Source organism: Haemorhous mexicanus, chromosome 7 (genome assembly GCF_027477595.1).
Source record: "Haemorhous mexicanus isolate bHaeMex1 chromosome 7, bHaeMex1.pri, whole genome shotgun sequence".
NCBI classification, from domain to species: Eukaryota; Metazoa; Chordata; class Aves; order Passeriformes; family Fringillidae; genus Haemorhous; species Haemorhous mexicanus.
The window spans coordinates 12,453,708-12,479,769 of NC_082347.1; the positions used below are offsets into that span (position 1 = coordinate 12,453,708).

The 26,062-nt window shown below is 44.7% G+C and overlaps 1 protein-coding gene across 1 annotated transcript in view; it reads right to left on the reverse strand.

Moving 5' to 3' along the window:
• Positions 1–18,096, reverse strand: part of IPMK (inositol polyphosphate multikinase) — a 31,532-nt gene extending 13,436 nt beyond the window's left edge. The window contains exons 1-3 of the mRNA XM_059851096.1: positions 17,856–18,096; positions 13,644–13,729; positions 444–540 (exon numbers count right to left, since the gene is read on the reverse strand). Coding sequence (XP_059707079.1) covers positions 444–540; positions 13,644–13,729; positions 17,856–18,081 — 409 coding nt within the window. The 5' untranslated portion in view covers positions 18,082–18,096. The remainder of the gene's footprint in view (positions 1–443; positions 541–13,643; positions 13,730–17,855) is intronic.
• Positions 18,097–26,062: the final 7,966 nt, after the last annotated feature.

The following is a 26,062-nucleotide window of genomic DNA, read 5'->3' on the forward strand; positions in this document are numbered from 1 at the left end:
ACAGTGATGGGATCCAACCTCTGGAGAAACAGCAGCAGATTCCAGTCTGAATGCTTCCCCAGCCCCAGAGTATCCATCTTTCCTTTCTTCCACACCCACAAAGTGCTTCTTCCTTTGATCGCCTGGCTGCACGTGACCATGGAACCAGCCAGCTCCTCCACCACGACCTCACCCAGAGCAGGAGCTCGGGGGCAATGTCCATCAGACCCAGCTACTCAGGAGACCTCTGCTGTTCAAACACCCACACCCATCTTCCCTTGGAGGAAGACTCCAAAGATCTAATCCAGCCTTAAGAGTGCAAACTGGAACCAGTTGCTAGAGGTAATGTCAGTGGGTTCTAAAACAAGTCCAAAAAAACCCTATGGAGCTCACAACTGCCAAAAATTAGTCTCCAGAAATGTTTTCCAGGAGGTTTGGATTAAGAGATAAAATTAGAACAGTACCATTTGGTGCAGTAGGTGGTGACCAGACACCGAAGTATTTTGGCAGATATTCCCGCAGCTCCAGAAGAATGCTGTCGCAACAGTCAGAGTCATAAACCTGAAATAAAATAGGGAGGCTTGGAGAGATCATTTTAAACATTCATTTTTGCTGGTAGGGGAGTGAACAAGTACTTGGTACTTGACAGCTGGCTGGGGCTAAACCATGACAACTTCTAATTGTCCCATAATTACACTTTCTTACAGTATTTGATGTAAGTCTAAGATATTTACCTTACATTTAAAAAACACACAAGATGAAGATGATAATTATCACAGTCCAACATAAATGAGTGGCATCCTTTCTTTCAAATTTCAAAGTGCAAATGATGCATCAACCCTAAGCACAATTTATGGCTTAACTTGAATAAAAATCTAAACTGTAACTGTTAACTTCAAAGCCTAGCTATTGAAAAAGGTGTTCTCACATTTGCATTTACAAGACTGTGTAGGATTACTGCATCATATTATATATCCAAATCTTTTTAATTGATATCAGGTAAAGTATAGAAGCTCAGACTAGATAGCATTTTCTCATATTCCTCAAGACAATTCATGCTGTAGCTAGATCACACAGACTATGCACAACACAAATATATTTCTTTTCGTTTGCTTTTAATGCTGTCAACATTTTTTTTCAACTTCTGTAGGAAAAACAGTAACAGTTTGGAAACAGCAGCTGGCTTACATTCCTGAAGGAACAACTCTGCAGTTAAAATGAAGCTTTGGATACTATCTGTTATGGAATTGCATGACTGTTACCAGTTTGCAGCATGCTAAGAGGGTTTCAAAACCATTCCCTTGCCCAGATTCCCCCCATCCCACCCAGTGATGTAGTTGCAGTCATAGGGGATTGCCTATATCATGCTTCCACAAGCTTTGTAGACTGAAAGTTCCATATCCACAGGTTACAATGACTGTCATTGCATTTAGGAGCCATCTCATCCCACTCCCCATAGAGATGCCCCAGTTGTGCTGCCATCAGAGTGGTGTCCCTCCCCTCAGCCCTACCACGGCCACACCCATGGGTGCTGCACAGTGACCTGCCATGCTCAGGGCTCTGCTGTCACTGCAGTGCAGCCAGAACCCACTGCAAAGTTGGCAGCAAGGCAAAAAAAATATCAGGTGTTAACAGCTCTGCAGACTTGGCTCAGTTCACTGTGTCAGGCCACATTTAACCACAGTGGGGGATACCTGGCAATAGCAGCTACAAAGGGCAGGTAATGCAAAATACACACCTGTAGTGTTATGTTAATACAGCTGGGGAGAAAAAAAACGGACCTGAAGTCCACAGGCTATTTTACAGCATCAAGGCAAGCCTTGGCTACGCTCACCAGTGCCAGTAACTCGACACAGCACCGCATGCAGCAGCAGTGTTAAACTCAGTTAGTGGGAGTTTGTCCTAAATTTAGGCTTCACTGCAAAAATCTCTAACTAGGTGAACTCAAATCACCAGCGTGCTTCTAACAGAGGGACTTCTCCACAGCTAAGGCAGGGCTCTCCTGGGCTGGCACCAGGCACAGTTCTGACACCCTCACTGTTAGTGGGCAGTGATCAAGAACATGATACACCCATGCTGACTGTGTGCTAAGGTATTGAATTTGACCCATTCCTTTAACCAACTCATGGTATAGGCCCCATTTAAAAGAGACTAAGGCAGAGGGCTGAATTCTGAAAGCGCAAACTAGACAAATATGTGCACAGTGTATTGCAAAACTCTGGGGTACACCCAACACCACACCCTCTGCCACTACTGTTGCTATCTTAAGTACAGAGAAGTTGCTGGGTGTGTACCTTTTAAGTCACACTGTCACATCACAGGGCACTGACCTCTCTTCACATGTCATGGTTTGACAAGCTGGCATGACCACTGAGGATGACACATAATTGCATGTCTAAGTCCAGTTTCCCTCCATTTTAGCATAAGCAGGTAAGCTGGTACATTGTGCTCTTAGATAAAAAGTCTTACTTGCCCCTGTGATCAGTGTATTTATGCAAAATTTCCTCATTGAGCCTCAGGGGTTGCCAGCACAGGACAGTGCTTTCTCCAGCAGACTGCAATGTACCTTGATCTTACTCATTTAAGGAAGAAAAGAAGCTAAGGGTGGAAGAGAGCTGAAGATTAGCAGCAGGCAGATGTCGAGGCACAGACTTGATCAGGCACAGACTTGATCACTGCTCTCTCTGATAACAGTTCAGACAGCTGTGCAGACAGCAGTTTCTGGGCCAGCACTCCAAGCACTGACTGGTGCCATTACTTCATGCTATATACGAATAGTTCAAACCCAATTTTTGTTTACTGTGGTAGTTTATGATCATAGCACCTTACACTCAAGGCAGGGCACTCCACTGCACTAAAGGAGCACTAATGCTCTTTTCCCAGATGAGTTTGAGATCTGAGAGGCAGAAATTACCATAACTTTAAATGGGAGCAAGTGCATATATTTAGGTCAGGACCAAGAGGAGAGCAATGGAAACCAGAAGTACAACAGACAACAAGGAGAAACACTGAATGCAACAGAAAATATAGGCAAACACAGTAACTCATTTACTTAATTTATCAGCAAAAGATTCTGAGAAAGTGGAATGTCAGGAGACCACTTTGTCTCTTTTTAAGAGAGACAGGACCCTTGAATTACTTTTTAAAGTAAGTCAACATTAGGCCATTAAACTTTGCAACGTAACAAATAATTATGAGTATGTTCCTGTGTATTTCAAGTAGCAGCATACAACAAAGATACTCAGATAATTTATAATGGGATGTAATAGCCGTAAGTTGAGACCAAATGGGGGAAAGAGCTCCAGAAGCAGTATCTTCCAACTAGTCTATTCCTCAGAACTCCCAATAATGCATTTTTCAGTATCACTACTTTGACACAACTGAACTAACTGCATTACTTCTGTCTCTCAAAAACTTACCTTGCTCTCAGAACCAATAAGAAAATCCCCTCATAACTTTGACACAACATTTACAAGGCACTCATTTGATCTTAATATAAACCTCATTCTTAGCCTGTAATGTATTCACATGTAAAACAAGAATAAGCACTCAATTAATAAAGATTAGAGGAAGCCATTTGGTGAGGGCAAAGCAACAAAACCAGACATTTCAGGAATTATGCCCATTCCTATGCAGGACAGAACCACTTCTCTCAGTTGAACTGGGCCTCATAAGCAGTACACATGTCATGGGCATTTCTTCTCATTTCATACAACCTGGTAGCAAGCCACAGAACACCAAGTATAAATGTAAACATGATAAAACCATCCCTAAAGCTACAGGAAATATACCTTGCACCTCATGCCCCACAAGGTATTGCTACCAGTACTGCTGGAAGATTCCTGAAAAATACAGGTTATCACTCGCCTCAGCAAAACCTTAATAAATAAACCATTAAATTTTTACTTACATCAGCAATATTCCAATTTTACTTCAAGAAAGTGTTTTTTGTTTTTTTAATCTAACAGTGGAGGTCCATCTCTCCAGCCAACACTGACAAATACAAGCAATTTCTGTGTTAGCATATATAACATCTTTATCCAATAAATCAAGAAATGCAAAACAACTCTATGCCAGATCAGCCTGGGGAGTTATCCATTCTACATATCACAGGCTACATTCTTCCAATAGCACAGACTGGAGACATAAAATGTCTCCAGAAAAGCAAGTAAATAGGATGCTGACATTTGGAGGGCTCACAGCATGACCATTACAAATTACAGCCACTAACTCATAGGATGAACATGCTCCAGATATGTTCTGTGGCAGCTCAGATAGTCTAACAGACACCAGGAAGTCATAATTTCCAGTCATGCAGGACTTTTTAATTCTGAGACTTATTTACCATCCCTGTTTCAATCCAAAGCACATTCTGGGGTTTCCTGTAGCAGATTCATCTGCTTTTAATGCAAAGAGGGGGTGCTTAGGACAATGGGAATGTTCTTTTCCTTATTTAAAACACAACATTCAAAGTTTTTTCTAAAGAGTAGCTAATGACCTAAATGATAGAGGGAGGGTAAAACAAGTGTTTAAATCTCGACAGGAAACTAGTTCTAGCAGTACAGACCTGTCTTGAAATGCCCTGATGAAAAAATACCACTTTCACAGAAAAGTCATCTATAGAGAACCTTCTAAAGTACATTCAAGAGTTAGTTTAAAAGAAGATGTGTTTTAAAGCTATGTGAGTAGGAAACGAAGTGTCATAGTAGGCATATCAGTCTGAAGCATCACCTTTCTTTGTTGCCAGCTATCATAAACTGTCCCTAAAGGCAGCAGCACTACAGCCTACAGAGTCTCAGATTACACAGCCAGCTGCCAACATCAGGCAGAGAATTCACTGTCCACTGTGGGATTTGAGACTTTTTTTGAGCAGTTAAATGCAGCTAAGTCATGCACTTAAATTAGCAAACGCAAGATTTACAGATGCTAGGGCAACCTTAATTCCCTCTTCCATTGGGTATGTATTGTATCACAGACTTTAATTACCTGAGCACACACTGCATTTCCCTCCAGACTCTTACATCTAGGCAATGGCAAGGGTCAAAAAATTGAGGTTGAAACAGCAGCTGTGATTTTAGCAATTCGTATCAGCTTGGTTCTACAAGTCAGACAGCCCTGGGTTTTTTCTGAAGTGGTGCCATCATGGTTTGAGTTATGTCCACAGAACCTGTTTCACAAAAATGACTGGCATTGAGCCAGTTCTGCTTATATTCAAAATCTCATACCACAAGAACTTCAGAACTTAAATATTTGTGAATGTTGTTACTCTAAGTGCTATTATAGCAAATCCCTTAATTTACTATCTAATATGCAGCCATATTAATGAAATTGCAATCACTTTCACTGAAAATACACAGGGGAGCACTCCATGCCAGCTCATGGTGAGTTTTTCAACAACCATCATCCCCAAGTCCTTCTCCAAGGGCTGCTCTCAATCCCTCCTCTTTCCAATCTGTTGGTGTGTCTGGGATTGCAGGACAGGACCCTGCACTTCTTTGTTGAGCTCCATGAGGTTCCATTGGCCCACTTCTCAAGCCTGTCAAGGGTCCCCAGCATGGCATCCCTTCCCCCTCAAGTAGTGACAACATTACAAGCCTGTCTGGGTTCTTTTTAAATCTGGAAACTAGAATTCTTTTTGGAGACTGAATTTATTTTGTTTTTCTTTCATGTAGGCAACCTACACTTTCCTCAATCTCATTCTGTCAGTTCACCAACCATATCTTACTTTTAAATTAACTTATAATGAGAAAGTATTTTCTGTATAACATTAACATGTACTAGTAAGTTGACCCATATTCTAAAACATTCATAATTAAAGTCTAAACAGTATTTGATCCAGGCTGAAAAAGCACCTGCATGACCCTCCAGCAGAGCAGGAGCACTTTGCTGGGTCTCAATTCAATTTAACACACTGTGCACTTTACAGCTATGCATTTTCACTTTATTTCCCACTTGACCTACTCTTGGTAAGGAATATTCCTCAAAATCAGGTTGCTAAGAGAACTGGATTTTTTTTTCCTGCTTATTTGCATAGACTATAGACTACTCAGTCTGTTCCCAACTCCACCCAGTAGTTGCATAATTGCATCAAATTGCAATAATGGCCTTTTACTGTCTCCCTTTCTACAGGGTTTCCTAAATTTACTAAAGTGGGTTGTAGTTTATTCTGTGATACACAATCCTCAAAGAGCATGGGAAACAAGACACTCACCAGATCCTTCTAGGTTAACGTTCTACTGTGTGGTGTGTTTCTTCCAAACTGGTTTTTGCTGCAGAGTGCAAGAACCACAAAAATCTGCCATATTTTCCAAGTCCTACTGTCCAGTTATTTAATAGTGAAGTACAAAAAAATTATTTATAGAGCAGTAGTAGGAACCCAGCAGATTCTTACAGCTACATGTCATCCTTCATCTCTCTCAGACAACCCCTCATGTGAAAAAAGATCTGAATATCAGCTGCCAGTATTTCACAATTTTATCAAAAAACCATTTTCTTCTCATTAGTTAAGAATTATTATGTGTCCTTCCTTTTATTATCAATGCCTAGGCTCATGGTTAAGAGGCAACTTCACATGCTGGTTTGCTCATTTCCCCAGCAAAAGAGGATCCCTTCTAGACAATTCCTCATCAGAGGAGTGATGCTGAGGGCCGGAATGAACTGCATCAGAACATGCTCACTATCTTTGCCAACAGGTAACTTGTACACTTCAGTACCTGTATCTCAGTGTGGCAGATCCAGCTGTACCAGAACGAGGCACAGCCAAAGATCCTTTTGAGCTACAGCTCCAAATGCAGCAGTAATGAAAGGCACGGGCAAGGCATTGCTTCTCCAAAATAAGATGTTAAGAAAAGCAGGCATCCTGTATTTTTGTCCATACAAGACTGAAAATCAAAACCTTAGCCAGAGACGCGATCACAGGATAAGGATATTTTAGTACACAACAGTAGCACAATGGCCATCATCCACTCCTTTTTCAGCCAAGGATTATCATCTAAATCAAGAGTACAAAAGCACTTCACTGAGCTTACAAAATAGGATAACTTATCCTGAAACAAGACGTACTTTGCCTCCCCAGCCCCTTTCCTTTCCTGTCAGTAGCAGAGAACAGTTTATGGAACACAGGCTGCCTTATCATGATTTATGCTATATAGGCTTAAAGGGAGCTGAGCCTTATGACTCAGTTCTTGCATTTCTGTGTAAATTCAGGCCAAAACCCATCTTTCAGACTGTTGGCTTCATTTTATGCTGTTAGGGGGAGGGGGGAATCACCACAAGCCTTCTGCACTGCCTAAAGCTGTTGGAATACTAATTAAAAGGAGTAAGAAAAGAAGCAAGCATTGATCAGGAATGAAAAGACATAGCCCAGGAGCTGCAGCAGGTTACTGAGAACAAAATAAATAAAACAGTAAGGAAAAGATTACTGTTGATGGTTCAAATGGGCACAATTCCTGAAGATTTCTTCTCTGTAACCCCAGAAGCACAAGGAACTGCAGCTTCAGAAATACTAACGTGACTAGGTTTCACTAACACATTACCCCCTGGTGACAAACTCAAAGACTGACTGTTAAAAAAGTCAGCAAAAGTTGCACAAACAATATCCATCCTGCCTTGTATCAGGCTGTAAAATAAGCTAGTGAGTTATGAGGGAAAGAAAAACAAACACAGGTCATTGCCCTATGGAAACTGCATTTCAATGCATCCAGGGGAAAATTCCTAACAATTGTGTAGGCAACCACAAAACCATTCCTTCCTAGCTTTCAAGTGCCTAACTCTCACCTAATCATTGTAAATCTCTTTTACATGTTGGAGCTATTTGTGTCTCTTATATCCTGGCTTTGTTTTTAGGACACATAACAAGAGTGAAAAACATTTTCTGCTATCTCCACTGGTAACAACTTCCTTGCATTCAGATTCAATGTCAGCAGGACTCAAATCCTGAACTGCTACAGCAGTTAACAGAGCCATCACTAACTGGGCAGGGTGGAAGATTTGTTAACAAGAAGAGCCAAGTGATAAGCTGATAATCTTTTCGCAATGCTTCCTGCAGTTAATCATCTCCCTTGGTTCACAAGCATCGGCCAGAGGTAGGAGGTTACCAGAGCTGAGCTGGGACTGGGAGAACCCTGTCCACCTTTTCAATCCAGCTTCCCAAAATCACCCTTGTACGTGGGACAGAACTCTGAGAATTTGGGTATGACTTGCATTAGAATAGCCTTGGAAACCTTATACCATTGCAGCAATGTCACTTGGAGTCATGGCAAGGCAACACCACTAGAACCAGCTATGACAATTCTGATGTACAGGCAACAGGGAAAAAGGAAAAGGAAAAGGAAAAGGTATCCACTGGAAGCTGCCCAAGCTGCAGGAGCTTTCCCAAGACAGTTTTTAGCAGGTAGCAAGAGGAGGGAAAAGTGTACTACACATCCCCCAAGTGTCATACAGTCACCACAGGCAAACTGAAGGGCAATTCTAATAAAAGTTTACAGGAACATTTATTGATCTGTTAAGCATAAAATCCCAATTTATTAGCTGCTCCACTAGCAAACTTTAAACTTCAGTAAGCCATGCTCAGAAAAGTTACACACAGTAACAGGTTTACAACATCACTGAATGAAAGCCAAGATCAGAAGTCAAGAGTAGCTATTTCCAATCAGTTCAGCCACCTTCTCTTGTTCTGCTCAACATTAAGAAACACTTCATCTCTTCATGCTTAACACACAGCTTGTAGGAAACCACAGTCACAAAGATAACTCTAAATTCTCTCTTCCTCAGTTTTCATAGAACCACAGAATGGTTTGGGTTGGAAGGGACCTTAAAGATCATCCTGTCCCACCCCTGTTATGGGCAGGAATACCTTCCACTGTCCCAGGCTGCTCCAAGCTCTGTCCAACCTGGCCTTGAATACTTCCAGGGACAGGGCAGCCACAGCTTCTCTGGACAACCTGGGCCAGTGCCCCACCACCCTCACAGGGAAGGATTTCCTCCCAATATCCCATCTAACCCTTCCCTCTGGCAGTGGGAAGCCATTCCCCCTTGTCCTGTTCTTCAAGGCCCTTGGCCAAATTCCCTCTCCAGGCTCTCCTGGAGGAACTGGAAGAGGCTCTAAGCTCTCCCCAGAGCCTTTTCTCCTCCAGGCTTAACAACCCAAATTCTCCCAGCCTTTCCTCATAGCAGAGGTGTTCCAGCCCTCCCATCACCATGGAGGCCTCCTCTGGACTCAGAGCTCCATGTCCTTCCTGTGCTGGGGACCCCAGAGCTGGAGGCAGCTCTGCAGATGGGGTCTCACCTGAGCTGGGCAGCATCCCCTCCTTGCAGCCCAATCTCCCTTTTAGTGCCCACAAAAGCAGCTGCCCTATTTAAGGCTTGACATTCCAGCATCCTCCCTCTCCTACAGGACAACAGTTTCTGCAATTCTGCATTCCTGACATGACAAATCAAGGAAAGCCCCGTGCTGGAGAGCTCTGCAATGCAAAGGCAGAGCTATACTAGCACAGAGTGCTCTGGAGCACAGCCTGCTGTGGCTGAGACAGGAGCTCCACACCCACCTGAGCACTGGGTTACCTCACAGTGGCTGCACTAACTTTTTCAAACAACACTATCCTCACATTTTTCAACTCACCTGGTGCAACAGATCACTGTAGGAGTGCTGATAGGTTTCCTCCTTCTATCAACACTGCTGAACTAAATCACAGCATTTCAGCATGGATAAATGAGCCCTGGCATAAATCAGGCTGAAGCCAAATCCCAAAACACACTGAGGAGCAGGCCACTTCTGTGGATTTCTTAGCATGATTGCTTAGGCAGCCTACCATAAGCTCACACTGCCTTTTACCAATTTAGTCTCTCTAACTGAAAAGACTACATTTTCAAACAACACTATTTCCCTATTCCCACATCCCTGTATACTGCTCCCTCCTGAAACCCCTTTAAAAGTAGTCCTTTGGAATACCTCCACCTACACAGAGCATTGCCACTACACAGAAACAACTGATCAGCAGTGCAGATAGCCCTTAAATAAACACCACCCTTATGCCTCAATTAGTTTCGTTCCCTTGTTGCTCATACCTATTGAAAACAAAGTATTTCGTAGCTATTCAAGGTTAAAGTACCTGGTATTTTTCTCACACAGATAAGGGTACCAGAATACCAAGTAAAACACTCCATGGTTATGCAGGCAATGTTTTTAAGGAGTTCATGCTCTCAGGTACAGAAAGGGAGTTTGCAGAAACAAAATTAAAATGCTCTTGTTTTGATTAGATAATTACTCAGATTTACAGAACTCAATAGCAAGTGCACATTACAGCTAGAAAGTCACACTCCAACGAGAAGTTAAGCAGTGCACAGTAAGCTATTAACAAACTAGTTAAGCTATTAACAAACAGCTCATTGTTTTACTATGTTTTATCTTAGAAGGTATTCATGATAATCTTATCATGCTCTGTTTTTCCCTCCTCATAACACATGGCAAGCCCCTTCCCTAGCAGTACAGAATGAGACACAGTGCTCGAGTAGATATAAGTTTAATTGGTGAAATCATTCTCTTATAAAAAAAGACCTCTACTTTTTTTACTGCTAAAGGGAAACCATAGTATGAAGAAAACAGAAAGGCAACCTGACAGCAGCCTGAGTAGGAATTACTTCAGCAGTTTTCCAGATTTGACAAAGACCTGTGAAATTCTTCCAAACTTCAGCTGCCACCTGCTTCTGAGCAAGTTTTGGACCACTCACTAGTATTTTGTAGCACATATCTTCCTCAAGTTTCCATCCCAAAATGGAAGCCCATTTTGTTTGGGCTCTAGTGGTAAGTACTTAGCATCATGCTCAACAGAAAAAAAGCCATCAATAATAAGGGAAAAAACAGCTAATTCACTGACAGACTTCCACCTCTGTCATGTTCACGCATCAGGCTGCAAGCAAATCCAGCAGTTTCAGAAGAGGAGACCTTTTTGACCCAAACAGAAGATAATATCCACCTGGTACCACATTAAATATATCAGAGTTCTAGTCAAACTTGTCCCTTAATGCCTCATTATCATCTATCACGACACATTCCCTGCAGCCTTCAGCTGACAAGTGCTAGGGCTGCACACTGAAATACCACTTCCTGGAAGACACTTCTGCTTCAGATCTGCCATAGCTGCTCTCCAGCTGACTCATGCAGCTGAAACTGAGACGTGCTCCCCCTCTTGCTACCATAAACTACAGAGCTTCTCAGTTACTTCACATGAGGAGGTGTGCTGTTCCAGTATGAAAGATACCCCCCCTTGTTTCTGACACAGGTACTGGGGCACTAATTTTCATGCATGCTAGTATAAGGTGGGATGCAAATGGAGCAACAACTCACATAACTACAGACAAAACAGTTTAAGCACATAAGAAAAATCAGGAGCAGATTTTTTTTGTTTTAAAAAGGGTCACAATTAATCCACATTTGCTATTGGACAACCATCTGCTTAAATCTTACCAACCAGCCTGCTGTTTTGCCCTGACAAAGGCAGAGCTTGGGCCTCATGAGGCTTATTTCACTTGTTTCATTTCTGCACTGTTTCTCACCATCTCCTGTACATGGCCACCTTTCCAACAACCCCTGTCTCAAGGAGCAGTAAAATTATCCTTCCCTCCATCTCTGGAGGCTCATCAGCCTTCTCCAAGCTGATAATATCTCTGATTATAGCCCACAAGATGGGCTGAACTCAGTCACCAAAGCAGGGCAGCCTTGCTGTTGTTCCCACTGCTTGTCAGCTTAGTCCCCTAAACTGCCAGAACACTACCACAAGACAAGAAAATTTTGCCAACTTTTAAATAGGTCAAATTAGTTCATAAATGTCCAAAAAGCACCATCATGGTACATGATGGTAAATGGTACATCAAGGTAAATGGCAGGAATGGGAAGAAAGGCATTTATTTCCCTTTTGGCAACAATGAGCTATTGGATCAGCTCAAGCCACATGTGAAACTGTACCCTACCCTGAACCTCCCAACCCAGAGCAATTATCATCCTATATGATAATATCTAGTGCTTAGATGTCTACAGCCCACATCACACAGCTCCTGCCTGACAGTAAACATGATAGGAGGTAATCACTGAAGAGCAACAAATCTCTAAGACTTTTCTCCTGTACTTTCACCACCACAACACACATGGACTTGCTCTCCTTCCCTTCTCCCACCAAAAGGCCTCCTAGTCCACACACAACTTATCATGTCTACATCTTTCTCTTTCTCTGTTATTTTTCAAGAATTGCCCAACCCCTTTTCAAGATGGCTTACAACCAAAAAAATTCAGTGTTGGAAGCAAGCTGCAAGGCCTTAGGAGACAGAATAGAAGCTTACTTTGCAAGTTAGCAGCATTGAGACCTGGCTTCTCCACAGCACAGTAACAAGCACACTGACAGACACCCCCTTCTCAAAGACTCTGCCCAGGGTCTTGCTCACAGTTTGTCACATGAGTCTAAGCTTAAAGAAGCAAAATTATCAAGTCTCTGATGTGAAGAGTTCATGTGCAAGCAATGCCTGAACTCACCCCTCCTACCTGCAGGCTTTAGGCAGGGACAGCACGTTACTGTCTTTGCCTGAGGATTTCACAGCACAGTAAGTAGCCTGGTGCCCAAAGGAGTCTGTTCAAGCTTCCTCCTTCGACTCAAGTTACCAGTCAGGCTGGATGGCATATTTCTTAACCTCATCCCAATGAGAGTCACAGAGAAACTCAGAAAAATATTTACATTTAACTGGCTCCTAGTAACTCAAGACTGCTGTCCTGTCCCATCATGGGAATTATCAAATAATGCTAGTATGCAAACACACTGTTCACTTAAAGCACCTTGCTTTGTTTATGTGAGACATTTTCACGAAATCTGCAAGGTCTTTTGGTAACTTAAATAAACACCCTTTTAGGGAAAAAGAAACCTACCAACCAAAATCCAGGCCAAACACCAAAACAAGCAGAGGTCTCAAGACTCCTCTTACACCAAGCATGAAGATTTTAATAGCTCTTTGTACTTAGTAAGCCATGGAAAGGCATGGCATATCAAACTGACACATGAAAACCACATGACAGACTATCACAGGCAGGTAGGACAGAGCAGGCTCTACAAACTGTCCACAGGAAAGCAACAGCTTTCCTGGTGTGCACTTGTTAAAGTTACTGATAAAGCAAACTGAAGATAAGCAATAGGAAAAATACAACAATTGAAGTTAAAACAACTTGAGAGGTTTCGTATTTATTGACTTTTTAAAGGAGTTGAGTTTTAATACAGTGAACAGAGCAATAATTCTAGCAGTAAACCAGGCTAAGAAGAAGCATAAAACATGCTAAATTAAGATGTAAGCACTTTTGAGAGACTTAGCTATGTGAGAAAGCTGGGATCAAACATACAACCCTTTGAACATAGACAGGAGATAAGGCTTTTCAATAAAATTTTAGATGCTGTGAAAGTCTGCTATCCTATAAACAAATGAGCAAGCTTAAATCCTGTGGGTGAAGTAGGTCTGGCAGGAGGACTGACATGCAAGGAGCAGAAAGTACTAGAGAGCACACAGATACCATGGCAGGGGATTTAGGTTGCACTTTCCCAGCTGCAATGATAAGGATGTACTCCTACAGGAAGCACAGCCCTCATTTCAGCTGGAGCAAGCCAGCCTCCCCCACACTGTGGGACCCTCACCTTGTTGTAGAACTCTTGCTCCCTGGGACCACGAGGTGGTGGCTGCAACTGCTTCAGGACAGTTCCATCTGGATGCTGCAGTATGCCTAGAAGAGAAGCGTTTCCTTCAGGGCTTAGTTTTTAGAGGTACAGCTTTTTTTTTTTTTTTTTCCTCCCAGAAATAGTGACTTCACCATCAAGGACAGCCTATTGAAAAGCTGTACTGATTCCACTGCACACATAGTACAGACAAAATTATCAGCTCCTACATATAACCCTTAGCAGAGGTTTGCTTGCATTCCTCTTATTTCTACCCACTGAATAATCTCCTGGGTGTAGCTCTGCCCAAGGCCAACACAGTACTGGGATTTGACATTAAAACTTCCATCCCCAAAAACGCCATCATTAACTAAAAGAGATTACACAGACACTCCCTTTTAAAATAATTAATAAATTGTTTTCCAACAATGCCAAGACTTTACAGGAGTACCACATCTAATGCATTTCTCACTACTAGAACAGAAATAAATGTCCTGTGGATGTACATCTCTACTAGTGGCACAGAGTATGTCTTCACTACAAGAAGTAGCATCCCTACAGCACTCCAAGCTGTCAGATGCTACTGTCTGTATCACCCATAATTACAGTACAGAATTTCATCTCAGCCAGGCAACACCTCCATCAAGCCTGCACAAAAAAACCCTCCAAAATACCCTCATGAAACTGTCTTATGACTCTCCAGTCACCAGTATTTCTGAATACCTGCAGAAGAAATGCAACTGAGTATCCCAGAATGCTCAAGACATGGATGTAGGCAAGAATGGAGAAAAGTAACTGCATTCCTCTGAAATGTGTGCTGTGTTGCACCATTAGGTTCAACAGAAAACCAAAAACCCACTTCTGGAAAATAATTTTTTTCTAGGATTCCTTTCTAGCTTTTCAGACAGTAATTTATTTTGCTTAGTAGGGTAGAAAAAAATGTCAACTGTATCCAAAGTAGGTTATATTTTCAACTACCATGTGAGAAGATAGAAAAATTAGTCAGGAGCTTTGCATCCCAAAGAGAGTTTGCAGTTATAACAGCAATTGTGTTTTTCACTCCTCAAAAACCATTATCTATGAATGGCTCTGTTGTACAGTCTCTGAAACGAAACAAAATTTTTAGAGACCAAGATATTTACTTTAAAACGACCACCAGACTTAGAATAGTTGTTTCAATAGTTTGCTATGCCAAAGATTTGCTTTTAAAATTTGCATTAAATAGCTCTCAAGCCATGTTTCTTGCCTTAAGTTGGATATTACACACTTTTCAAAACTAGAAAAATATTGCCACACACGTGCAGGCTACCACAACATCTTCAAGACACAGCAGCTTGTGTTCCCCCTCCCTGTACCCTTTTGCATGTGCTGGAAACCACTCTGCAAAGTGCACCCAGTGCTTCAATGGCACGTCTTCCATATGTGAATTGTTAACAATCACATTAAAATAAATTAGGTTAAACATTAAAATAGGTTTTATAACACATGCTCCTCAAAAAGCTGCATTTTGCCTTGGATAAGCAGAAAATCTACAAGGCAGAAAGACCAGGCAAAGATTCCTGGAAGCTGAATCCATACACTATTGGGTTATACATATTACTTGAAGAGTTGAATATAAACTAACATCCAAAGTTCCCTCATTCTCTGCATTCTTGACAGTCGAGAACACTTACTGCACTACTCTGTCACTGTGACTGGGGCAGGCCTGAAAACCAGAATCATGTTTCAACATTCACCACAAAGAGGTAAAATCCATAACCTTCCCTCTGATCTACAAGAAGCAGAGATCACCACCACCTGCAGATCATACCAACAGATGGATGTTGGCCATGGGTTTGTTGTAGGCTTCCTGGGATTTTTCAGCACAGACAGGGAATAGGACTGTTTTAACACATGAATAAACAAATTAATATTTCTGAGGAATCAACAGAACTATGTTGAAAATAAACCCCTGAAATATCTCACAAACGTTTCTCCCTGGCTGTGGATGCGAAGCTGGCTACCACTCTGCAATGAGCAAGCAGGTCACTCGGAAGGAGACCAGCCCCTTTAGCTACAGAGCCCCACTACTGGCCTGGGGACCCCCAGCATTTTGCAGGTCCAGACACCAAACCATAGGCAGGCGCAGGAGGCTCCATGAGGTGACAGATCCCACCAGGTGCTGTCTCTCTCTACCTGCCTGGGGAATTAAGCCACAACCCAAAGTCATTACTCACTACACACGATTTATCTGGGGAAGCACTACTGCACACAGCATTCAACAAAAGGGCACTCACAATGCACAGCAGCCTAATGTCTACACATGCAGGCAGAGAGGCTCTGAGAGGCCTTTCTTTGCAAGGCAGTAACAGTCACAGGGAACAAAGAGGAAAAGGAAGGTTATTCAGGAGAAATTTTACTGTGTACTTTTACTAAAAAAAGTAAAAGTTAAAAATACTTAGGATACCTTCAAGTCCTCTGTCTGTTTGTACGTGGGAATAGAAGGGAAAATCGAGTTACAAAAATGAGAGCTGTGAGTACCAGAACAGCTTTGGTCTTCACTTTAACATAAAACAGTTTCCAAGATGAGATCATCAACCATGGTGGTGCCTCTGCGGTGAAGTCTTGGTCTTGCCCATGAGATGTAGTGGGGCAAGCTTTACCTAACCCATTGCAGTGGCACCCGAAATACAGATGATCACCTGGGCTGTTTGACCTCACTGCAAGACTGATGTGCCAAAGGTGAAGCTCTCCCTGACTGAGCCCTTTTTTGCCTGATCCCACCTCATGCTATGATGTATGAACATGGAACACATACACCTTCAAGGACCCAATGCACCTCCATCTACATTTTATTGCACTGGCTGCAACTGGGACAAGGGACAAGAATTAGTTTTCTGTGGAGATTATCAGCAGCAAGACATGCCTGCAGATAAAACAAACTTACAGCACCCTTAGTGCTGTAATTCCAGTCACTGATGATCTAAAAGGTTCTGAAGTTCAGCCCTTGGCAGGGGCAAAGAGAAGAACGCTGTTGAGATTATCTGCAGCAAGGCACACCATGGATGCAGGCCGTAGATAAGACAAACTCACAGTGCCATTAGTGCTGTAATTTCATTCACTGATAGCTGACAGGGTTCTGTAATTCAGCCCCTGGCCTATTCAGCAGGGGCAGTTCCTACCGCCAGGGTTCAAAGACAATAAGCCAGCAGGTGCCGATTATAGCTTCTCTCAGAGAGCACACTGCAAGCTGAATGGATGCTACCTTCCACCTGGCTAAGAGGCAGGAGTTACCCCAAATGCAAGCTCTTGGAAAGGTGAGAAATGCCATTTGGTAACATGAACTTGGCCACTTGCTTTGGCGCTGGCCACTGCCTATGCTAAGAGGCCCCTTCATCAGAAGGGCCAACACCTTACTCCTCAACATGGAGCTAAAATAGAAATTTAGACCTGAGGGAGGAACACTGTATCCTCATGTCTTTGTATTATTAGATCACTTCCTAGCCACTGGCTCAGACTTATCGTCAAATAAACAAGCAAATAACTATAGCTTAGTAATAATTTGCTTAAGTTTCTGGTGGCCACAGGTTCAGATGGTCCCGTTAGATAAACCACGTTTCTGACATCTGTTCTGAGGAAACCAGCATGCTACTATCTGAATCCCCTCTTTTAAAAAGGTGCCTGATAAATGAAGCTGAACGGCAGAAGTCCTTCGGTTTAAGGGCGCCCGATAACTACCACGTCCTGACAGACGAATACCATTTAGGAAAAGCACCAGAAGAATGAAATTTAGCAGGGGTTACCCCGCTCCATCCGCGGCCTGTGCGTAGCGGGGAGCTCGACCGGCCCCCCCTCCGGCTTTCCCGGGGAGGCTCCGGTCCCTCGGCACTGCCCCAGGCCCCAGCACCGGCCTCCCGCGCTGCTGCGGCAGCTCCGGCGAGCAGGTGCGGCCAGAGCCCGGCGGCGGGAGCTCGGCAAGGGCGAGTCCTGCACTCGGCCCCCGGCGCCGCTCCCGTCTGCGCCGACCCTTGCCCCGCCAGCCACAGAGCTGCCCCTTCGCCGCCGGGGCGTGAGGGAGCTCGAAGCCAAACCCGCCCGTCACAGCCGGTCTGGGAGAATTCAGCTAAACGGAGGGTAGGGTGGGGGTGGGAAGAAGTCCCTCGCGAGTGTCCCGGCCAGGCCCGCCGCCCCCTCCCCGCGCCCGTCGCCGCTCACCGCCTTTATCCTTGCCGTACATGTGCCCGGCCACTTGGTGCGACAGCGGCACGCATCCGTTCAGCGCCCGCCGCCGGCCGCCCCCCGCCGCCGCGGGGCCCGGGGAGGCGCCGAGCACCGGCTGGGCCGCGGCCTCGGCCTCCTCCGTCTCGCCGCGCCCGCCGCCCGCGCAGCACCCGCGCCCGCCCTCGGGGCGCCCCGCCGGCCGCGGGGGCTCCGTGGCCATGTCCCGGCGGTGGGGGGCTGCCGGCGGCGGGCGGGGGGTGGCCGCGCTCTGGCGGCGGCGGCTGCGGCCGGGCCTCAGCGGGCCCTGCGAACCAGGACGCGGGCGGAGAGGGCCCGCGACTCCATCACCCCGCACCGCGCCGTCCGCCCACCCCGCGCTGGGGCAGCGACCGCCACCGCCCCGCCCCGCCCCGGGCGTGGCTCCGCCTCCGCCGGCCGGCCCGGCCCGGCTCGCCGCGGGACCGCCGCTGTGCTGACGATGACGGTGGCCCTGGTGGCGCCGCGTGGGGCGCGGCTCCGGGAGGAGGCCTAGGCGGGCAGCGCCGGTTCAGCGGACGCTGGAGAAGGGAGCGGGGCCCGGCGCAACCGCCGGAGCGGCCCCGAGCCGCAGAGCGGCCAGGGAGCCCGAGCCGCGGGTACCCCAAACCCTGGCTCCCCCGCGAGAGCCGGCAGAACCGAGCGGTGACGGGCAGGGGGCGTTCCCCTCCCCTCGTTCGCGGTAACCTGAAATACCCCCGAATCCTCTTCGTTTTTAAATAAATCTACCGTCACGCCGAGGATTGTTCCATTTCTTCTCCAGCAGATCGCAGTGACTGTAAGGGAGATCCAGGCGAGGTGTGCAAAGAGGATAAACCTTGACAGCTGACAAGGAGCCCTTAAAGCAGCCTAAACCAGAACCTTTCCACACGCTGTATGTGCTGGTCGTGCGTTATAGATGAGTGCACCTGGCCCACACCAGGTTAAACTGGTTAACAGATTAAGCTCTAAATTGAATTTTACCTCCCCATGGACAGAGCAAGGTATGCATGGTTCTGCATTCACTCTCAGGACCCCAAAACTTGACTAGGAGACTTCATTAAGACTTCACTAGGGCTCATATAAGCTCTATTTGGCAGCCTGTAATTACTGCCTTTTCTTTTTGCTGTTTCTGTTCCTTATAAAATGAGCAGATCTCTGTGAGTATTAAATCTGCACTTTTGCTGTGATATCTGCCAGTATCAAATTCTGTTTAGCATTTGTAGGACCAGGAAAAAAAGGCCAGAAACAGGAAAATTAATTTTAGCAGATACAGGTTGTTTTCCCAGGGTTTATAAAATGGTCTGACGCATATTCCAGAACTGGCATTAACATCAGAGAAACCTCGATATGATGAGCTTGGCTATTTCCCACCTCTTCCCCATCCCATAGCTGGCAGATGTGGAGATGTGGCAGGTGGTTGGGAGAAGTGGCAATTTAAGGGATGTATTAGAGTATCAAAAGAGCAGGAAGGACACAGGGAAAATTAAAACTTGAAGAGTGAGAGGAAGAGCAAAACATAAATCTGTTGAAACTGAGTTTCTTAGTTCATTGTTCATGGAACAGTTTGTTTTACACGCTTAAATGGATAAGGTGGTGCAGACAGGAGTTTCAACTCAGCAAGATCCCTCCTGAAGTATCAAGGCTGGGCAGGAAACATTTCTTCCTCCTGAATATCCCCTTCTCACCAGTCATTACTGTACAGCCCTAAAGATTAGGAGCCAGATGGGTGCACAAGTAAGCTCCTATCTTCAGATACCCAATGATGAGTTTTCCCAGGGGAGTGCTGGCGCAGGAGAGAAATACCACAGATTGGCCAACTCTTGCACAAGAGTAAGTGAGGTGTACAGTGAAAAAAAATGCTCAAGTGTGTGTGTTTGGTAGAAAGAAGGCTCCCAGTCTTGACAGCAGTAGCTGCAACAAGATTTGGATGCCAATCTGAGCCTTGCAGAAAGGTATTTCCCTCTGCAAAGATGTGAGGCACTTCAGCTAATCTGGGTCTAAACACTGAGAGAAAGAGAGATGGCATTTCAAAGTTGTCTAAGTGCCTATGTAACACTGCAATCTGCCTGAACTCAAAATCTCAGTGGAGGAAAGAATGGGATTAAAAGGCAAAAAACCCTGGAATTTAAAGATTATATAAGCACCTAGTCCTCAGCGGAGCTGCTAGATATTCTTGCAGCTAACAGAAGTGTGCCTGGAGGGCATTGAAAGAAATACAAAAGCATGAGTAATTGCAATAAGCAAACACTGACTCTTTCCTTTTCCCTGACATTTGCTTTAGTCAGATTTATGCATAGAGAAATCAAGTGATGGGAAACTATCCTTCACTCACTCATTCCACCCTCACACTTCAGCACACGGAGTTCACTAATCTTTCTGGGAACTTCTCCCAAAATGAAACAAGTGAAACAGAGAGAATAGCAGAAATGACAAATAATTCCTGTCTCCACAGTGTGATCCTGTAAGAGACTGCACTGAAAACTGAACCTACCAGCAAGATTCCCAAGGAAACTTCTCATCTCCAGGTTGTGTGACTATACTCCAAAGAGATCACAGAAGAGGCTGTGAACAGCTTCTAAAGGAGGGGCATTTGTTTGAGAATCTCCTCCAATTCTCCCAACAAAATGCATTTGGCAAAATTATACTTAATTCTGGATTACTCCTTCCCACTGTTGCTGAAGACCAATCTTATCTCAGTCTGATGACAATGTACAGACCAACAATGCCTAGAAGATACCAGGACTGTGTTTGTGCTGTGCGAGGATGTGTCACGGGCAGATTGCACAGCTGCCCCGAACTGAGCGAGGATTACAAAAGAATCCCCTTCTGCTGAAATAAAGGCCTTTTCAAACACAAAAGCTAGTTAATAACTATCCACAAGATGCACAGTAGTTTAGAACAGGAAATAAGCTCCTGTTTAAGTGGAAGTGCAGGAGGACATTAGGTAAACAGAGGAGTGGGGCTGGGTCTTTCCCAAAATATCGGTCCTCTAGAAGTATGCTGACAGCAAACTCTGCTGGATTTTTCACTGTACCTTCATATGATTCACAGCCACCTCTTCCATACCTTACCAAAAATACCGCTCTTTTGCCAGAGCAGTGCTTCCTGCAAGGTCTGTGTAAGAGACGTGGATCCTGCTGCCCACAGAGCCACTTCCTGCATCAGGCTGCTGCATGTGCGTAGCTCTTGCCAGCCCAACAGATTGCAACAGAGCCAGCCAGGACCATACACGTGGGCCTGAGAGCAAATGTCCATCACCCAAACCAGCTATTTGCTGGGCAGGCAGAAGCATCTGCAGTGGGGCTCCTGCAGGCAGGGGGGCCTGTCCCACTCACCCAACACAAGGCAAACACCTTCACAGCAGCATTGCAGCTCTTTTTTCTTGCCATTTCAAAGCAGGAGCATTGCTGTATCGTGACCTCTTAAAATTACTCGAGGCGTTTAATTCTTTGTTAAATTCACAGAAGTTCTGTCCTGTCTTTTAAAGTGAAGGAAAATCGAAATGTACCCTTATCTGCTGCAACTGTAAAATTTAAGGGTGCCATCCTTTCTTTCCCAGCTATGGCCTTGTCACTTAGGCATCATGTCCCACAATGAGTAATATTTTATCTGGCAAATGGATGCAAACTCTGTGACACTACTCTCCTCCCTGGCAACTGGTCCATTTGGGTTTTCTAGAATTAAAACAAAGGTATGCTATCAAAAGCCAACTGACACTCTGTGATAATGTGGTACATTTTAAAAAATTACTGCAAGGTTAACTCATGGCAGTTGTGTATCTTCTGGATCACCCCTCCTACAATCAGAACTGCAGCTGTGAATTTTGGAAGGTCTGTTCTGTATTAGAAAGATACAAGGCCTATAAAAGTGAGAAGTTCATTTCTTCTTCAGAATCCTTGGATTTTATTTTCTCCTTGCTTATCAATTAAGAAACCAAGCCAAGTATCTGAAGGAAAAGTTCATTTTTGAACTGAGAGTAGATGAAGGGCTGGGAAGCAAATGAAAGGGCTTTGCTGGTGGAGAGGAGGCAGCAGTGAGTGTTTGCTGAGACTGGTTTTATTCAACATCTTCATTCACAAGCTGCAGAAAGGAAAGTGCACAAAATCTCCAGGTCTACAGGTATTCCTGACCTCCTTACAGCAGTCAAATGCTATGCCAATGACAACATCCTGCAGAATCTCACAAAATTGAACTAAAGGCACACTTGGCATAGGAGTTTCAGCATAGATAAATGTAGCGTAACACATGTAGAGGAAGATAATCCAAACCAAAGCTCTTTGATGCTGATGATGGAACTGGCCATCATGGTCCAGGAAAGAGGCCTGAAGTTGCTGTTAACAGTTGCCTGAGATCATCAGCCCAGTGTGCATCTGCAGCCAAAAACAGCCAACAAATTCTGGGAAGCAGCAGAAAGAGTGTTGAGGGAAAGACGAAAAGTGTCATTTTTTTGCTCTGTGTAGCCTCAGCATGACATATAGTGAGCCCAAGTTCCATGCCTGGTCTCTCACAGAGAACAGGAACATACCATTAACTATCAGTGTGAAAGATTAAACCATGATTTGTGGAGAGCCTAAATAGCTGAAGTATGCTTTAGCTGCCTCCAGTCCTGGAAAACAGCAATGACAGATGTGTGTGCTTTGACACCCCTGAGAAAGAAGCTGAGCTCCTACCTGAAACAGAAACTTTAGATCAAAGTCTTTGGTACCATCTCCTGATCTCATGGCTTACATGCAGATACAGATCCTCCTTTTGTCCTTCTAAACAGGGCTTTTCCAAGTACAGTGTTGTATCACTATTGGGGGTTGCTAAGGGTTTACAAATGCATGATGGCATTTGGATTTTACCAGTCACATCCTAATGCTTGAGGATAAGCCCAGAACTTGATTTCAGGTAATTAACATGCCAAGAGGTTTATTTAAAATGCCTGTTTGTCTTTCCTTAAAAGTGACTTAGATTGCCTCCACCTGCAGTAAAATTAAACACTCATTTATTGATTAAACCCACTGGCATTAACAGTCTGTTCTATTAAATGGTATTCTACTGCCAAAATTTATTTGCAAAACAACAGTCACAACCCTTAAAAAGTAATTTAACCTGCACAGCTCTTAAAGCCAAGAAAGAGATTGAAAGAACACACTGCTTGAAAAGAGCATCAAATTTGATAATTACTGCAGTGGAAGTCTGTGCTGGCCATTGTTTTGGTACCCGAATCTTGAGCAAGAGCCCTGGCAGTGAACAGACAGTGCATCTTGAACATGTCTTACCCATGTATGGTGATATTTTCCAGCTGTAGAAAAGTATTTGAGAAAAGTCATGCAGCGTGGCCTTATCATTCATTTTGCTGCCTGCTGCCAGCTAGCTTGACTGAACAGAACAAACATTGCCATTACTGAGCAGACCCTTGGAATACACTGACTTCTGAATGCTTTACACATTAAAGATGTCATCTCTGGGATGCTCAGGAAGCTTTTTTGCACAGGCTGCTCCAGGAGAGGAGAGAGCTTTTTTTTTTTTTTTTTTTTTTTTTTTTTTTTTTTTTGTGTAAGTCTGCCACACATACAAAAACAGCAAAAGAAAATCACAGTCTGCATGACAAAAAAGGACACAGAGCAGGGTGGATTAAGGGCAGTGCAGTGTCAAATAGGAAAGAGGGATGGTTGAGTCTTCAGCTGGGAAAAACATAACAAGAGACATGATCTACCTGTGCTTATGTGAGACCTGTGCAGCTTCCATCTATTGAAGGAAACAGAAGTTGCTTGAGAAGCCAGGTAAATCTCTTACTTCCCCAGACTGCATATGGGAAAGGTGGACTGCATCCTGCTTAGCTAGTCCTGTAAACCTACTGTGATTTTACTGACTTCTGGGGGGCATACCAGTAAATTCTCCTTGTATTTATTACAACTGCACATCTAATTAAACAGCTTACAAAGCGGGGTGTGGAGGAACAAAAGACTGCTAAGGGGACCCACTGCAGTGGTTTGTGTTGCTTTCTGTCCAGCAGGATTTCACAAACAGTTGAGGAAGAAAAACCCCAGTAAGAGATGTCTGCTCAAACACATAACCCTTTGACTCTGAGGAGCATGGGTTTGGCTAACAGAACCACCACTTTGTACTTTTAATGCTTGGCTCTATTAGGGTATGTAATGAAATACAACATACCATTGTGTCGTTTGATTTATCAGTTTTTGCTCCCATGTAGTACTGTTACATGATGTTCAATCTTCTCTAGCTTATGCTCTCCTCCCATCCACCACATCTTTTTTTCTTCCTTTTCCTCTTCTTCTCTTCACAAATTTGTTTGTTTATTTTTATGTTCTTTAGTTTTTATTCAGCTGCTCTCTGCATTAACCTCAGCATTAGGCAGCTTGGAAATCATCCTGCCAAGAAATTCACTACACACCCCAGCAGCTATAGAAAAAAAGCATTAGAGATCTTCAAGCAGCAGGCCCAGGTACCCATTCCAAATTAATCATGGCTCTAGGAAAATTATTATGACAGTGCAAAACAAAGAAGCCACTCATCAGTGCAGAAAAGCCTGGATACAGAGAGCAGTTGGGGGAATGGGTATCTGACACTGCTGGACTGAGTACATGTCAGCGCAGATCTGTGCGAAATGTTCTGTCTGGACTGAAACAGCAATGGTGAATACCAATAAACTCAGCTCCCTGGCAGCGGTGTTGGGCATCCTCTCTCTGCCCACAGGCAAGGGGGAGGTTGTGCTTGTCCATCTAATCCAGTCAGGGCTCAGCGTGGGTTTTGTCAGCCTTGAAGCTTCAGGAGTTGAAACAAAAGCCAGATTTAGCATGAGACATCCATGTCCAGGGTGGCTAAGGAGAAGCCAGCTGACAAGGTTCCTCTGCAAAACCAATGTTTAGTTTCATGCCTACATCTTTAGTTTCATGACTACATTCTTATCCTTCCTGCTATTATAAAATGTTCTTCCGTTTCTTGGATGTCAGCAACTGTGATACAACAGTGACTCATGTTTCCATGTCTTTAGTTGCATTACTGAAAGGAAAATCCACGTCTAACAGCTGCATAATTGCACAAGGTAAGTTTTCCAGACCCCAACAGCACCAGAACAAGGTCCAAACAGCATCAATATGGTAATTTTAGTAGGCTTGCTGTCAAGGAACTGGCAGTACAACTTCTGGACTCAAAGTGCATGAGTCTCTGGGCATGAAATGCTGCTTAGCTGCTAACATATTTATGCAGCACTTCCAGCTGTCTGGGCTGAGCCAGCCAGCACTGCTGCTGAAGCCCCTTAAATCCACGGCTGTGGAGAAAGCCCCTACACCAGTGCACGTGGAGGCCCTGCTGCACTTGGCAATGGGTTGATTTGGCACAGACTGGTTTTCTGGTAGTGTGGGAGGGCCATAGAAGTGGTTTCTGTCAGAAGCTGCTAGAAGCATTCACCATGTCCAACAGAGCCAATCTCTGATGGCTCTGAAGATGAAAATGCTGCTGGCCCAGTTAGAGAGGTGGAAGTGCCTCTGTGATGACCTATTTAAGACAAAAATCAAAACAGCACACAGACAGGTTTTTTTGCAGGGGTGGCGAGGCACCACCACCACGGCCATCCCAGCGCAGTGTGCAATGTGCTGCAGCTGCTGCCATCTCAGTATGGCCAGCAGTGAGCCTTGCCTACTTGGCCACACCCAGCCAGCCACGCCACGGGCAGGAGGGCAGGCGTGGCAGAAGGGCAGGGGTGGCAGTGGCCTCTCCTTCCCAGCCCCACCTGACGAGAGGTGTTGAACAGCCCCAGCGCTGCCGGCACTGCCCGCTCAGCGACTGTGGGACCAACAGCAGAAACACGGTGAGCGACTGTCCTGCATGGAACCTAGACCAGATCAGCTTCTCAGTGCTGTGGGATCCTGCAAGAATGTCTGAATTGGTGGAACTTCTTAGCAAAAGTTTTTCTTCTAGTCAGAGGAGGAAGTGAGCACATGTGAGGGAGAACAACATGGTGGCACCAAGGTCAGTGGAAAAAGGGAGAGGAGGTGCTCCAAGCACCAGAGTCAAGATTCTTCTGCAGGCCCTGGTGAGGACTGTGGTGAAGCAGCTGTCCCCCTGCAGCCCATGAAGTCCATGGAGGATGCAAAGATCCACTCACAGCCTGTGGGAGGAGTGCTCATGCTCAAACAGGTGGATGCCAGAGAAAGCTGTGTGAGACATGAATGGAG